Source organism: Gobius niger, assembly GCF_951799975.1.
Source record: "Gobius niger genome assembly, chromosome: 12".
Taxonomy (NCBI): domain Eukaryota; kingdom Metazoa; phylum Chordata; class Actinopteri; order Gobiiformes; family Gobiidae; genus Gobius; species Gobius niger.
In genome coordinates, this window is record NC_136863.1 from 32573970 (window position 1) to 32588586 (window position 14617).

Genomic DNA, 14617 nt, shown 5'->3' on the forward strand with positions numbered 1-14617 from the left:
GTGTCCGCCCTCTTTCCCTCTGTTCATTTCTTTGTGGAAGGTAAAAAGCCGCGTCTTCTTCTCACTGTCAGCATTAGCATCACTTTTGGGAAATATAGTTCTAACGTCTGTAATTTATTGACGGGCCGGTTATAATATAAGCTAAAAATCAGGTCACGGACAGTGTTAATTTCGTCGACTATAATATTTAGTCTTAATTTTTAGTCAAAGTGATATTTTTGACGACTAAAATTGGACTAAAACTAAATTAAAAGTTTCTCATGAGACTAAAACTGTGACTAAAATGTCCAGATATTTAAGTCGACTAAAATAAGACTAAATAAAAATGAAAAGGAGAGACTAAAATCATCCAAACTTGTATTGAGCGTCTGAAAGAGCCTCAGATCATGTAAATTCTCTGTTAAAGGATCAGCTCTGAGCTTTATTCATGTGGAGCAGCTCCATGAAGCAGAGGAACAACATTAAATATGATTATTATAAATAATAATAATAATAATAATACATTTTATTTATATTGCACTTTACATATGAAGGAGACATCTCAAAGTGCTACAATTTACACAAAAAACAAACAGAGCAGAAACAGGCAGAACATATCAATAGTAAAAACACTAAATGCAAAGTCGACTAAATTAGTCTTAAATTTAGGCGACTAAATTGACATGCAAGTTTAGTCGACTAAAACTAGACTAAAATTGAGTTACATTTTAGTCAAAAGACTAAAACTAAATTAAAATATGTTGTCAAAATTAACACTGGTCACGGATCAACAAAAATCCTCCTGCAGGCCAGATTTGACATGTATGTTCTCATGTTGCCCTGAACATATAAACCTCTTGTGCCTCTTGTTTCAGTACATTTCATATCTAATTACATTTGTTCGGTCCTTTATCAGGTTTGCAATCGCAACCCAATCGATTTTTAAGAGGTGTGAATTTGACATTTGCCAGAGGATTAATAGACCTAATGAGTAGCATATACAGCCACGGATGACTTATCTTGGGAGGACATAGAGAGGAGTAGTGGTGGTGGTGGTGGGGGTGGGGGCACACCTGTTTGACAGCAGCAGCACCGCGGAGGAGGGGGAGGGAGTGGGGGAAAGAGACGGGCTGCGCGCTTTCTCTCTCTCTCTCTCTCTCTCTCTCTGCCGCTGAAGCCGCCTGTCACTGATTCACTGATGAAGAGGAGAGAGGCGCATTCCTTCCCGGGACTGCGCTGCGCTGCGTAACGGACACCGATGGCATGTTCGCCCTGTCACTGGGGACAATCATCACCGGTAAGTCCGCGTTCCAGCTCATTACACCGGGGATTCACGCGCTGGAGCGGAGGCGATGAGCACTTGTGGAGCCCTAAGTGATACCGCGCGCAACTTTCTCCTCTTTATTTCTGTCAGGCTTGTTTTTATTCTCATTGTGTGAGGAGATTACAGTTTGTTTGTTTGTTTGTTTGTTTGTTTGTTTGTTTGTTTGTTGCGTTACAGGTGGAATTGATGTGATTGTTTCTGTGTTTAGGTGGACAAATGTAACAAAGTCAACCTGTAAAAAGTTGCGTGCCGTTTTTAATAAAAGCAATCAAGTGCCATTACAGCACGAATGCCAATAATTACGCGCACAACTCCGTGGAATTGTACTTTACGCACAGTTGCGCACGGTCCCCTAAACCCGCTTCTTCTCCGTTTCGAAGGCGCAAATGGCACACCGGCCGCCGCCTCTCCAGTGAGACCCGCTCGCCTCGACCCCGACATGTTCCACCAGCTCACGGACGCGTCGGCGAACGGGAGCAGCGGCTGCCCGGGGCTGGAGACCTCGGAGTGCGCCAACAGGACGACGCTGTCCGGGGACGCGCTGCAGCTGCCCACGTTCTCCGCCGCGGCCAAAGCGCGGGTCGTCATCACCTTCGCCCTGTGCGCCGTGTCCGCGGTCTGCAACCTGCTGGTGCTGTGGGCGGCCAACAGCGGGAGCAAGCCCAAGTCCCACGTGCGCATCCTGATCATGAACCTGACCGTGGCGGACCTGCTGGTGACGTTCATCGTGATGCCGGTGGACGCGGCGTGGAACATCACGGTGCAGTGGCAGGCCGGCGACTTCGCGTGCAAGCTGCTGATGTTCCTGAAGCTGGTGGCCATGTACTCGTGCGCCTTCGTCACCGTGGTCATCAGCCTGGACCGGCAGTCGGCCATCCTCAACCCGCTGGGCATCGGCGAGGCCAAGCGCAGGAGCAAGATCATGCTGGCCGTGGCGTGGACGATGAGCGTGGTGCTGTCGCTGCCGCAGGTGAGGCGCCCGGCCGACCGCGCGCTCTGCTCTCCGGTGACGCGCGGGTTTTACGCACGCGGGTTCACGCTTAACCACTTGACCCTCGCTTTAACCGAGCGCTTTTAGCTCCAGTTCGGCTTTACCCAAATCGAAACGCTGGCGTTTACAGCCAATGGGCCAAAGTTGAAAGCTAAGACCTACAAAACTCATGAACGCACTCCTGACACTTTATTTCGTTTGCTCTTTTTGTTTATTTGTGGCTTTTTTTAGTCGTGTTTTTGTCATTTGTTTATTGTGTCGCTTTTGTGTCACTTTTTTGTTGCGGTTTTTCTTCTTTCAAGAAGCTTTTAGATTTGGGTAAAGCCAGACTGGAGAATGTGTGCTCGGTTCAGGTGGGGGTTAAGGGGTTAAGAGAGGGAAGGTGCGCTTGTTCTGCGTGTGTGTGTGTGTGTGTGTGTGTGTGTGTGTGTGTGTGTGTGTGTGTGTGTGTGTGTGTGTGTGTGTGTGTGTGTGCGTGCGTGCGTGCGTTTGTGCGTGCGTGCGTGCGTGCGTGCGTGTGTGTGTGTGTGTGTGTGTGTGTGTGATGAGAGAGGAGGTTGATTGGGAGTAATTAGATCCGCAGAGACTTGTAGAGAACGTCAGCTGAATCTGTCCTGTCACATCGCCGCGTGCCGAGACACTGAAGTGACGCTACCAAGTTTTTTATTTATTTATTTTTTTTTTCGATATGGTTTATGTGTGTTTTTTTTTAGAGGAGACTTTTTGAAGAGTCCATTAATCATGAACAGAACATCCCTCTGGAGCCAAACATCATGCGCTGAAGTCTAAAGCAGGGACATTGATTGTGACAGTGTGGGTTTGCTCGTCCCTGTTGTTTTTATTGCGGGTTTTGGAATTAATCATTAACTAACTAACACTTTTTAGTTTTTGAGATATACTGAAGATGGTTAAAACACACTCACCAATCAATGTCTGATGTGTTCCACTGATTTGAACTGTTCTCTTTTCTTTCTCGTGCAAAATCCAGTCGGCTACAATAAGCTGTGAAATGTATAGGAATTTGTCCAATGTACAACAAAAAAAGCTTAAGTTAAAGGGGGGGGGGGGGCAAAATTGACTTTTTCAAGCTTTCCATCATGTTATTCTGTCATTCCCTCATTAAAAACATGGCTGAAGTGTTGCCTTGGCACATTCACGTATTTGTGAGTAATCTGTGAAAACTCCGATGGCGGCCATTTTAGGGATAGGTTTGCCTGAGTCCTCCTAGGAACGCCCCCACCTCCTGGAGACGCCTCCGAGCTTTGGTCACCAGCCGAGTAACCAACCACTGCTCCTCAGCAGAACCCCCTCCCCACTGATGCCACAGACAGCGTGTGGAGGGGGCGTGTCTAAAGGCTCAGAGGTTCTTAAAGAGACAGAGGCCTATTTCAAGACATTCACTACAGCCATTTTGAGAGAGACATTTTATACAAGATAAGATAAGATAAACCAAGGCAGTTATTCTAATTTACTGCATTTACAGACCAACAGAAGGTTTGTCATCATTGTAGTGTGATATAGACTGGTGCTATATCACAGAGTTCCATCACAGTGGTCAACACTCCAGGATCAATTTTGTTTATAGATTTTCTGGTGAGAGGGTCTGCGTTAGATCTTTCAGAAAGTAAACCGCTCTCCCCCAGTTTGCCTTCACATCTCATTAAAACATCGCTGGAGCATCTGTATCTGTGTTTGGACAGACACATGAGTCACCAGTTTTGCAAACCTGCTCAGCCCTTCAGCTCTCATTCAGTTTTTTGATTCATTTTTTATTTTTTATTTTTTACAGCTAATCAATTAATCAGGGCTCCAGGGTGAGACTAATTGGTTCCCTCCGTAATCCATGGGCGTTACTAAGTCTTTCCCCCTGGCCGCGCCGGTGCGATCAGTCAGATCATCTGATATAGAGCTGTGTTGATCTCAGAGGCAGGAACTTTTTGAAGTTTTCTGGTACTTTTTTAAGTATCTGTCAGAACTGCTGCAGCTCTACTGTCCTTCCAGAGCTCTGAGCTCCTTATGTCTGTTCCTAAATCCAGGTGTGTCCAGAGGTGACCGAGCCTTCTCAGTGGCCCCTAAACTTTGGAACAGCCTCCTCTACATGTGCACTCGGCTCAGTCTGTAGAGGAGTTTAAAACCAAATTAAAAACTCATCTTTTTCCCCTGCCTTCGGTTCCATGTAGACCAGACAGTATGTGCCTTTATATATGACCTGTGTTTAACTTTTATTGTGTTTATTGCACATATTGTTACTGTTCTTGTCCAGCACTTTGGTCGACGATGGTTGTTTTTAAATGTGCTTTATAAATAAAATTGACATTGACATTTTTTCTTTACATCTGAACTAACAGTGGGCTTATAATTGAGCAAGAGGGTCGGTTAGTCTTTCCACTGTGAGTAAATCCGTCTGTGACAAAAGCTTCGTGTTGACAGATGGAATTGATGGAATTTGCTTATTTTCCCCCACGTTTGACATTGTTTAGTGATTGTTTATGATAAGCACAAGTGAATCAGTGAACTTCTTAACCCCCGCCTGAACTGAGTGTATTTTCTCCAGTTTGGCCGACCTTACCCGGATCTACAAGTTTCTTGACTGGACAGCTATAGGTCAGTGTAACTGCAGCTTCTATATTAAGCTCGTGCATGACGGCACTTCAGACCCGAATTAACACCTTTCTAAGTGACAGTGCAGGATTTTAGAGGCAGTTGTGGTGAATATGTCTGGGCTCAATCTACACATTAGGACATTATTGAAACATGTAGAGGGAGGAAAATACTTAATTTTAACATTTTTAAACTCCATATACCGTAAATTCTCTAATACTGGCCTGTATTCCATTAGCGGCCGGGTCTCCGACAGAGGCCGGGTTCGCGGCTGGTGGAGGCAAATTAAAGCCTCTAAAACAGGCCGGGGCTTTTATTAGAAACTATAGCAGTAGAAATATTCCCCATGTTAGGAATTTGTCTCATACTGGTGTAAATGAAAACTCACGTGCAGGAAGTAACAAACTGAACCCGGGCCGAGGGCGACGCTGCGGAGGAGCTGATCCGAGCGTAACTTTGACACAGATTTAGCCACTTATCAAACCTCCTGTGACCATATTTGGAAACAGGGGGAGAGTTGTGTGACCCTCCAGGGTTTTAATAAAGTCTCCATCGCGTCTTCAAAGCACGTCCAGCTGCTCCGTGTGCAGGTCAGTCCCACGCCTCAAAATAACTCCTCCCATCAGCGCGAGCGTCTCGTCTTCTCTCGGGTCAGTCTCATGATCGATCACAAACACAAACGCTCCGTCTAAACTCGCCTTTTACACAAGATAACAACAAATAATCCGGTCCGCGGTAAAAACGAAACAGAAACCTGCAGTGACACTGATGTCAAAGCTCCGCTATCAGCAACGAAACACTTCCTGTTGTCCCGACAAAATAAAAGGCGTCAATGTTCCAGCCGCTGGGAGAGGGTTTGAAATGTTAATTAATAAATGAACCTAATATTTTAGGTCCAAATGGAAACAAATCTCGTTTTTCTTAATTTTCCTGGTCGTCCGTTTTGCTCAAATAGAAATAAAGGCCTGTCTCTAATTGTGGCCTGGTTCCAATAAAGGCCTGGTCCGAGATCCCCCTGAGTAAATAAAGGCCCCGGCCTATATTAGAGCATTTACGGTAGTCCCTTTAATTATTCAAAAACGACTTTAACGCTGAATTATGAATATAGTTTCTACTAAATAAAGATACAAAGACATGGAGAGGAGCAAAGTGGCTCAACAGCCCATAAATACATAAATAACGGAGAATGCTACATGTTAGCATCGGGCTAGTGCTAACGGTTAGCTAGCGCTAGCTACAGCTGCCGTTTTTTCCCCCGCTTCTACTGCACAATCTGCTGTGAGAAAACATCCATATGAACCAGATTTACACTTTAACGACTTTAGTTATGGGTGATAAATAAGTTCATATTCCACCAGGAAATGGCTAAAAAGAGTGGAGCCCCTCCCACCCCCCTCTCTCCTCCCGGCCCTTCGCTGCGCAGCTGTTTCAATGAGACGGAAACCCTCTGACCTTCCAAATACGCCGCTCCGGCTCCGCTGAGTGGGGTGCCAATTAGATTCCAAGGCTGGCTTGTGCCTGGCAGCCACCCCCACACTACAGAGGGGGGGCAAGCTCGCTTTGAGGAGGGCTGACTTTCTCCATCAAAACACCAGGGGTTTGGAGAAGTAGGTTCAACTTCTCCAAATCTCAGTGTTTAAAATACTTAACAAAGATTTAAACACTTTTGATTTTGCTCTCATTTTTCACGGGGTGCACCCAATGACACAACACAATAGACCCATTTCTCTCACATGTCTGTCTAAGTCTGTGTTAGTGAGCACTTGTCCTTTGTCAGAGAATCCATCTCACCTCTCAAGAGTGCGTCATCAAGATGCTGATTGGACTGCATGGATATTGCACAGGTGTGCCCTAAGCCCTGTTCAATTCTGACGGGATTAGCTCCACCTGGGGACCACGTGCAGTCTGTAATAATCGTGGGGAATGTCTGTGATGTTAACACAGCGCCACTCAGCCGTGTGAGTCATTTGTAAAGTAAAGATCCCCCCGTGTATTTACTTTGTTGTGCTGAAGTCCTGTGATAATACAAATCCAACGTGAATGGGCATCGCCGCGATTTGGATAGAAACGCATGAAAGCCGATGAGCCGTTTCTGTTGCTTCCTGTGGGCATTTTTATTTCGTTTTGGCGCAGAACGGAGGCAGCATTGGAGTGTTTGGAAAAACCTCTTGGGTCCCTGGCCAGAAAAAAATACATGTTTGATCGTAATGTACGGCAGCAAAGATGAAAGGCTGAAGAGAAGGAGCGATATCAGAAATAGTGGATCGCGTCATGCATTGCGGTGTGAGAATATTTTTTTCTATTTGACTCACAAAGCAGTGTTGACTTCATATCTAGATGTCCGTATATTTGTAAAAGAATGACATAACATTTGTTTTAAGATGTCTTATTGAGTATGATACATATGATCTGTCACTTTTTCATTTCGATTCACCCATATGAGCTGTGTGCTAATGGGTTTTCTATTTTTAGGCCATAGAGTACTCTCTATTTTTACTCTATAAGGGTCTTCTTGTTGTGCAGGGTTTTCCTGAGTTATCTATTTCTATTTCTAGCTATGTCCAGGCTCCATGTGGACGACAATGATGAAGTATGTCACATAAACTCAAAGCTAATTCTCAATGTCCGTCCCTAGTTGGGCCTTTACAAAACATTTTTTCTTAAAACACATATAAGAATACAGCACAACACTATATAAACACAGCAGAGCAGACGGTCAGTGGTCACATTTCTGACCTCTGATTAAAAACTCTTTAAGTTTGTGTTTGAAAAGGACCTCTCCCTTCAGGTCAGGGGGTGAACAGTTCCAGGCTTTAGTGCCTCGTACAGAGAAAGCTGATTGTCCAAATGAAGTGTTTCGTTTCGGGATCCGACAGTTCCCGTTCTGAGCTCCTCTAGTCCTTGAACCGACAGCGCAGGCAGGAACCTTTTGAAGTTTTCTGGTACTTTTTTTTTACCTTAGTATCTGTCAGAACTGCTGCAGCTCTACTGTCCTTCAGCTCTGAGCTCCTTTTGTCTGTTCCTAAATCCAGATGTGTCCAGAGGTGACCGAGCCTTCTCAGTGGCCCCTAAACTTTGGAACAGCCTTCCTCTACATGTGCGCTCGGCTCAGTCTGTAGAGGAGTTTAAAACCAAATTAAAAACTCATCTTTTTGCTCTGGCCTTCGGTTCCATGTAGAGCAGACACAGTTTGTGCCTTTATATATGACCTGTGTTTAGTTTTATTGTGTTTATTGAAACACAAATGAAGTGTTTCGTTTCGGGATCCGACAGTTCCCGTTCTGAGCTCCTCTAGTCCTTGAACCGACAGCGCTCAGAGGAACTACACACTCACTCAAGACCTGTGGGGCTCGCTGGGAAAATGTAATGAAGTCTTCAAAAGATAAAATGTTTCAATTCCTCAGACTGATGCAATGATGTGACCGTATGGGCCTCCTCTCTAGGACTTTACCTGCTCTGTTATAAATCATTTGTAGTGGCGGTGGCATGTGACCATGAGCAGATGCAGTAACATATGCGAGAAGATCATGGTAGTCCCTGATCAGTCTGAATATGTAAAGAAATGTGTTTTGGACAGGATGTGCTCATAATTAGAATCACACGGGTGCTGGGTGGGCATATGTTGATTTCTTATATAAAAAAAAAATCACTGTGTTCTCTTCTCTATTTAATAAAATTCACGGAAAGCGCAGCACCTGACCTCGGTTCAAACTAATTCGCTTCTGTCTGCTTCTTTTGTTGCCTTTCTTTTCCTTCATCCACACAATCAGGGCATGGAACGGCAATATCGTAGAGGTCTGTTTCTTCACAAAGAGGTCAACGCGAAGAACAGAGCGAGCACAATCTTACGACGCATCTTTTAGAGTGTAAAGAAAGATCTGAGCCTGCACTGTGAATGATGTGTGTCCAATTGGAGACGTAGATTTACATTTGCATTTCATATGAGGCAGAAAGACACCTACAGTTATTTACGTAGTTCAGAGCAGAGGAAGCTGTGCGATTTACACTGCATTGGGCGTCACAGGCTATAATTGTACGTGAGCGTGAAAAGCAAAAGTGGCTGTAGGAAATAAATTAAGCTTGGAACTCTCTCACAGACACTGAGGAAACGAAGAGAAGAGAGTGTGTCTGGAGGAGGCAGATGCCGTCAGTGGCGCTTAGTTACTGTCCTCTCTACCGCTTCATTTCTCCTCTGGCTTCAATAACTGTCCCCAAATCCGCAAAGACAGGCCTGTGTTTGTGGGAAAACGTGTGCGTGTCCCGATTGGTCAACGGCGTCAACAATGTCACAACACCGCAGCGCTAGGCTACTGCTGAAGCTTTCAACTTGGCTACAGTTCTGTCAAATGGAGATAAAAGTCGGCAACAGGGACTGCAGGTGGAAATGAGCACAAGTGCTACAACCTGGTACGATGCATCTCTCCTTTTTGAGGTTAATGTGTGTTGAAATGTAGCTTGAAAAGGTGGTGAACGTTTGGTGGTATAAAGTTGCGCTGTTTCGTGTGTGGGGCTGTGGCCATGAAATGAGTTGTTTGTGCCGCTGTTTTGACAGATACATGAAAAAGGGAGACGCGCCGGTGTTTTTCTGTCATTTTCTGTTATTTGACTCTGTTACTGGCCGCCGCACATTTGGGGACACTGAAATCACCCACGTTTCTCCTGTGTGTCCGAAATCGGAGATCAAACATGTGTGATTTCCTACGACTGGAGTCTAGTCGCGTCTTTGTGCCGCCCACACTACGCGATTCGAACAAAAGTCCAGTTGTGAGGTTCTTAAAGAGACAGAGGCCTATTTCAAGACATTCACTACAGCCATTTTGAGAGAGACATTTTATACAAGGCAGTTATTCTAATTTACTGCATTTACAGACCAACAGAAGGTTTGCTCATCATTGTAGTGTGAGATAGACTGGTGCTATGGGACTGAAGAAAGCAGAACACCCCCTCTTTAATGATTTTGACAAACTAACTAGCTACCGTGCTCAACATCACAATAATCAGAGTTACTAAACAACTTGTTACTCCCAAAGCCGTGCTCACCAACACAGACTTGGACAGATTTGTGCACATTATTTGGGAGATATGGGTCTGTTGTGTTTATCGTAAAACGTCGCATGTCTTTGAGTTCACCCCATAAAAAATGAGAGCGGAAACAAAACAACATGGGGTTTTGGTAGCAAGAGACAAAAGAAGCCGACAGTATTTTCCACCTCTTTAGGAAGCTCTACCGGTCGTTTGCTCTCTGATGTGTGTAGCAACATCCCTCAAAATCATCCTGAGGCCAGAGGTTCTGCTAGAGCCCGCCCCCCGGGGATTGCACACGAAATCACCCACCCAGATTTCTGTAAGACGAGGTTGGGACGAGCTGTACATCTAAATGAGTCTCGATTAGTGCCCCATGTGGGCCCTTCACGACAGACACAAACACAATCATGGCTGGATTGGTGTTTGTCTGCTAAGCCTCTTGCTTCCATTGATTTCCTGTACAACGCCGCACTATTGCTCTCCTGATCTGATGTCTGGTGTCTTTATGCCTCTCCTCCTCTTTGGGAAAGGAAAGCACTGTCATGTGAGCTGCTGTGTGAGGGTGAGGGTGTGTCCCCCATTTGCTCTCTATGTTGTCAGCTCTTCTGGAGGTTACAGACTTAATAATTTAAAACCATTCTTCTATCCCAGGAGGACCGCGTCATGCTTTACAGCTGGAGCTTTGAATGCGATGACAGTTGAAAGCGGAGGCATTGTGCTTTATTTTTTGTAGCTGGTGAGGGGGTTGTTGCACATCCTCCAATATAAAGTCAACAAAACTGTAGCGCAATACAGTTTTCCATCTCTGGCAGCTGTGTGAATCTTCCTTACATTAAAATAACAACAACATTTAAATAATAAGCTAGATTTCAACCTAAAATGCATGGTTAGAGTGTCGCAAAAGACACAAGAAGTGGTTTAAAGGCAAATTATCAGTCATGTATGCGCCAGATTCTTTATCCAGATGTTAAAAAACATTCATCCCCATGAAAAAACAAAAACAAATGTATTACATATATGTATGTATGTGTTAAGAATTATGCAAATTGTATTTCAGTACCATAAAGGTAAAAAAAAAAAAAAAATTCAATGAAACTCATGGATGGTCTTGTGTCTCTGTCTTTGAATCACTGACATCAATCTCAGACGCCTGTGATGATTAGTTGTCACCTTCGATATTTCACGAAGGATTAAGCGTAATCATCATGCTGTTCAGATAAAGGCACAATCTGGACGGTTTCTGCCAGACAAATACATCAGATTAAGAGAACAGCTGCTACACAGCAGCAAACAGGTATTGCTGGTGCCTCTGGAGTCTCCCGAACATCAAGGTGTAGGACCAGGGCTCGAAATTGTGACCATTTTAGTCGCATATGCTCCCAAATTTAAGCCTTTGCGATCTAAAAATAGAATCACTAAATTCTCCAGTCCAGCTTAAAAGAAAGCTTCTCTTTCTACCTTAAAAAAGTAGCATCATTGTTTTCACAAACGCTGCCTGTCAGCAACAGCAAACTTTCTGTTCAGTGATAGCTCGAGAGCATATCGTAAACTAGATATCTCCTCACGGACTGGGCCGACCTGCACCAGCCCAGTCCGTGTTCTCTTACCTACGTATAATATCTATGTATATATATATATATGCTTGTGCACCGCTCTCATTCATCAGCCCGCTTTCACTGGATGTGCCAATGTATTTATACAAGTGTAATGTCGTCATGATTAAACGGGCACCCGTTCACCACCTCGTGCAACGCTGAAAGCGAATCATCGCCGTGCTCGCAAAACACAAAACTGAAAGTCACAAACGCAATGTCAAACACCTCTTCATGACTGTGTTAAGCATTAACCATTGGATACAGTTTACTGTATATTAATATTGGAGTTTTTCTTTCCTCGTGATGACTAGTGAGGGGAAGTATAACCCTATTGTCATTTCTGGACTATAAGCTTTTTTTCTCACCCTTTGAACCTTGCAACAATGGTGGCCTAACTGTACATTGTGCCATGTGTCACTCTATTGCAGCAGTGCAACGTGGCTTCGAGTGCCAGCTCTAAACACGGCCACACTTCGGGCAGCGCTTTGGCTTGACAGAACACGATATAATATAAGCGAAGTCAGTACTTTAATAAAAGTGAATGTACCTGTATGCCACCATTCTCTAAGAGACCGCACACAAAGACAAAAATCCAGTATTGGAAAGCCTGGAACAGCTGCGGTGTTATTGAGCTGGCTTACATTCAGGCGCCGCTCAATAGTCTGGAATTTACGGCACTGATGTTGATATCACATCCAAAAACCTTTTAATATCATTGCAGTAGAAAACCACACTGTATTATCTTCTACATTGTTAACATTTAGCAGTAAGCACACAATGTTACTTCTTTGTTTGATATTCCCATGTTCTTCATCATTATAATAAAGATGTCGTTTGCTCTCTCCAGTGAAGGCTTTGTCTCAGCTGCAACATCCTGTTAATGAGCTACAATAGAAATGATTAGACTGAATGTGACCCATGAGCCTCATGTAAAAGCCTTAATGCCTTAATGAACAGCGACGCTTTGAACAGTCACTGCTGCCACATTTAGGGGCATACGAGTCCATTAATGCAATGGCACCAAACAATATTTGTAAATTGGGCTTTCATGAGTCAAATATAAATAGTGAACTATCATTTCATTTTGGTGATGTAAGTTCCTGTACTCTGATGCATTTTAGATGAACTAGTTACATTTCCAAAATGCTGCAACACAATAGTACACTGCGTTCCAAATTATTATGCAAATTGTATTTTTGTGTCAAAAAGGTAAAAAAAAAAGCAATAATAATGAAACTCATGGATGGTATCGTGTCTTGGGACTCTATGAATCACTGACATTAATCTCAGAGACCTGGGATGATTAGTTGTCAGGTTAAGCCCAGTTAAGGGAAAAACCACTGAAAAAGGGTGTTCCACTTTATTAAGCAGATCATCATTTTCAAGCAATATGGCAAAGAAAAAGGGACTTTCTGCTGATGAAAAGCGTGAAATAGTTGAATGCCTTGGTCTAGGTATGAAAACCTTCGATATTTCATGAAAGATTAAGTGTAATCATCGTACTGATAAGAGATTTGTGGATGATTCAGAGCACACTCCGTTTTGTGCCGATAATGGCACAATATGGACGGTTTCTGCCAGACAAACACATCAGATTAAGAGAACAGATGCTACAAAGCAGCATACAGGTGTTTGAAGCTGCTGGTGCCTCTGGAGTCTCCCAAACATCAAGGTGTCGGACCCTCCAGAGGCTGCAGTTGTGCATAATCCTTCTATCCGGCCTCCCCTAAACTGTTCATTGAATGTTCATGAACAGAAACGGCTGCAGTGGCTCAGAAATACATGAGGACTCATTTTCAAACAGTCTTGTTCACTGATGAGGCCGTGTAGCCCTGGATGGTCAGATCAATGGAGTAGTGAATAGTTGGTGAATGACCACAATGTCCCAACAAGGCTGTGACGTCAGTAAGGAGGGGGCGGAGTCATGTTTTGGGCCAGAGTCATGGTGAGAGAGCTGGTCGGCCCCATTAGGCCCTTTTAGGCTCCCTGAAGGTGTGAAAATGACCTTTGAAAAATATGTGGAGTTTCTGACTGACCACTGTCTTCTATGCTACAAAGAGAAGAGCCGTGTTTTCTCTAACAAAATCCTCTTCATCATGACAACGCACCATGTCCTGCTGTAAAGAAAACCTCTGCATCACTGGCTGCTATGGGCATAAAAGGAGAGAAACTCATGATGTGGACCCCCTCCTCCCCTGACTTCAACCCTATTGAGAACATTTGGAGCCTCAACAAAAAATACTTCTATGAGGGTGGGAGGCAGTTTTCATCCAAACGGCAGCTCTGGGAGGCTATTTTAACATCCTGCAAAGAAATCCAAGCAGAAACTGTCCAAAAACTCACAATTTTAATGGATTTAAGAATTTTGAAGCTGCTGTCACACAAGGGCTCCTATGGTAAAATATAACTTGACCTGTTAATATTTTTTTTGATTGAAATAGCTTTTGATTTCAGTAAATATGACCTCCTAGTGCTACAAATACAACAAATGACCATTTTCAGTTAATTACAAGCTTTAAAATGTATTGAAACGATGAGTTGCATAATAATTTGGAACAGTGGATTCTCAGGTTTTTACTATATTTATTTATTTATTTATTTTTTTTGGCCTGACATTTTTAGGGTGTCCTGAAATAGGCCTAGCATCGCCCTTGGACATGACCACGATGGCGTATGGAGTGAACGAATAATGAAATGTAAAGAGTCTTTGAGTGTCCAGAAAAGCGCTATATAAAACCGATGCATTATTATTATTATTATCTCAGAGCTAACGGCTAGCGTCAAATAACAACACAAAATGAAACAACCTTAAAGCATTTGTCGCGGTTTGAAAACTGTTCTGAGCCCGGGCCACACAACACAACACGAAGGAGAGTTTTGTAAAGTTTATTTTCATAAAAGTATTTTTGTAAAATTGTTCCGCGAAAAATAATTGTTCTGATAAATGTTCATTAAAAAAACTCTATGGTTAAAGCGATTTCCAGGGCATGACAATCCGTGGTGTGGCTGTGGCCCAGGCTGATCGGATGGCGAACACGGCGGCGTCTCGATAGGTGCTGCGCCTCTGCTGCGTGGAACTCCGCGGCGTAGACTACCAGCTCC

General features: G+C 43.9%; 1 protein-coding gene across 1 annotated transcript in view; it reads left to right on the top strand.

Moving 5' to 3' along the window:
* Positions 1-1172: 1172 nt before the first annotated feature.
* The window catches only part of gnrhr4 (gonadotropin releasing hormone receptor 4), a 50647-nt gene continuing 37202 nt past the window's right edge, over positions 1173-14617 (top strand). The window contains exons 1-2 of the mRNA XM_079567401.1: positions 1173-1276; positions 1684-2273. Coding sequence (XP_079423527.1) covers positions 1243-1276; positions 1684-2273 — 624 coding nt within the window. The 5' untranslated portion in view covers positions 1173-1242. The remainder of the gene's footprint in view (positions 1277-1683; positions 2274-14617) is intronic.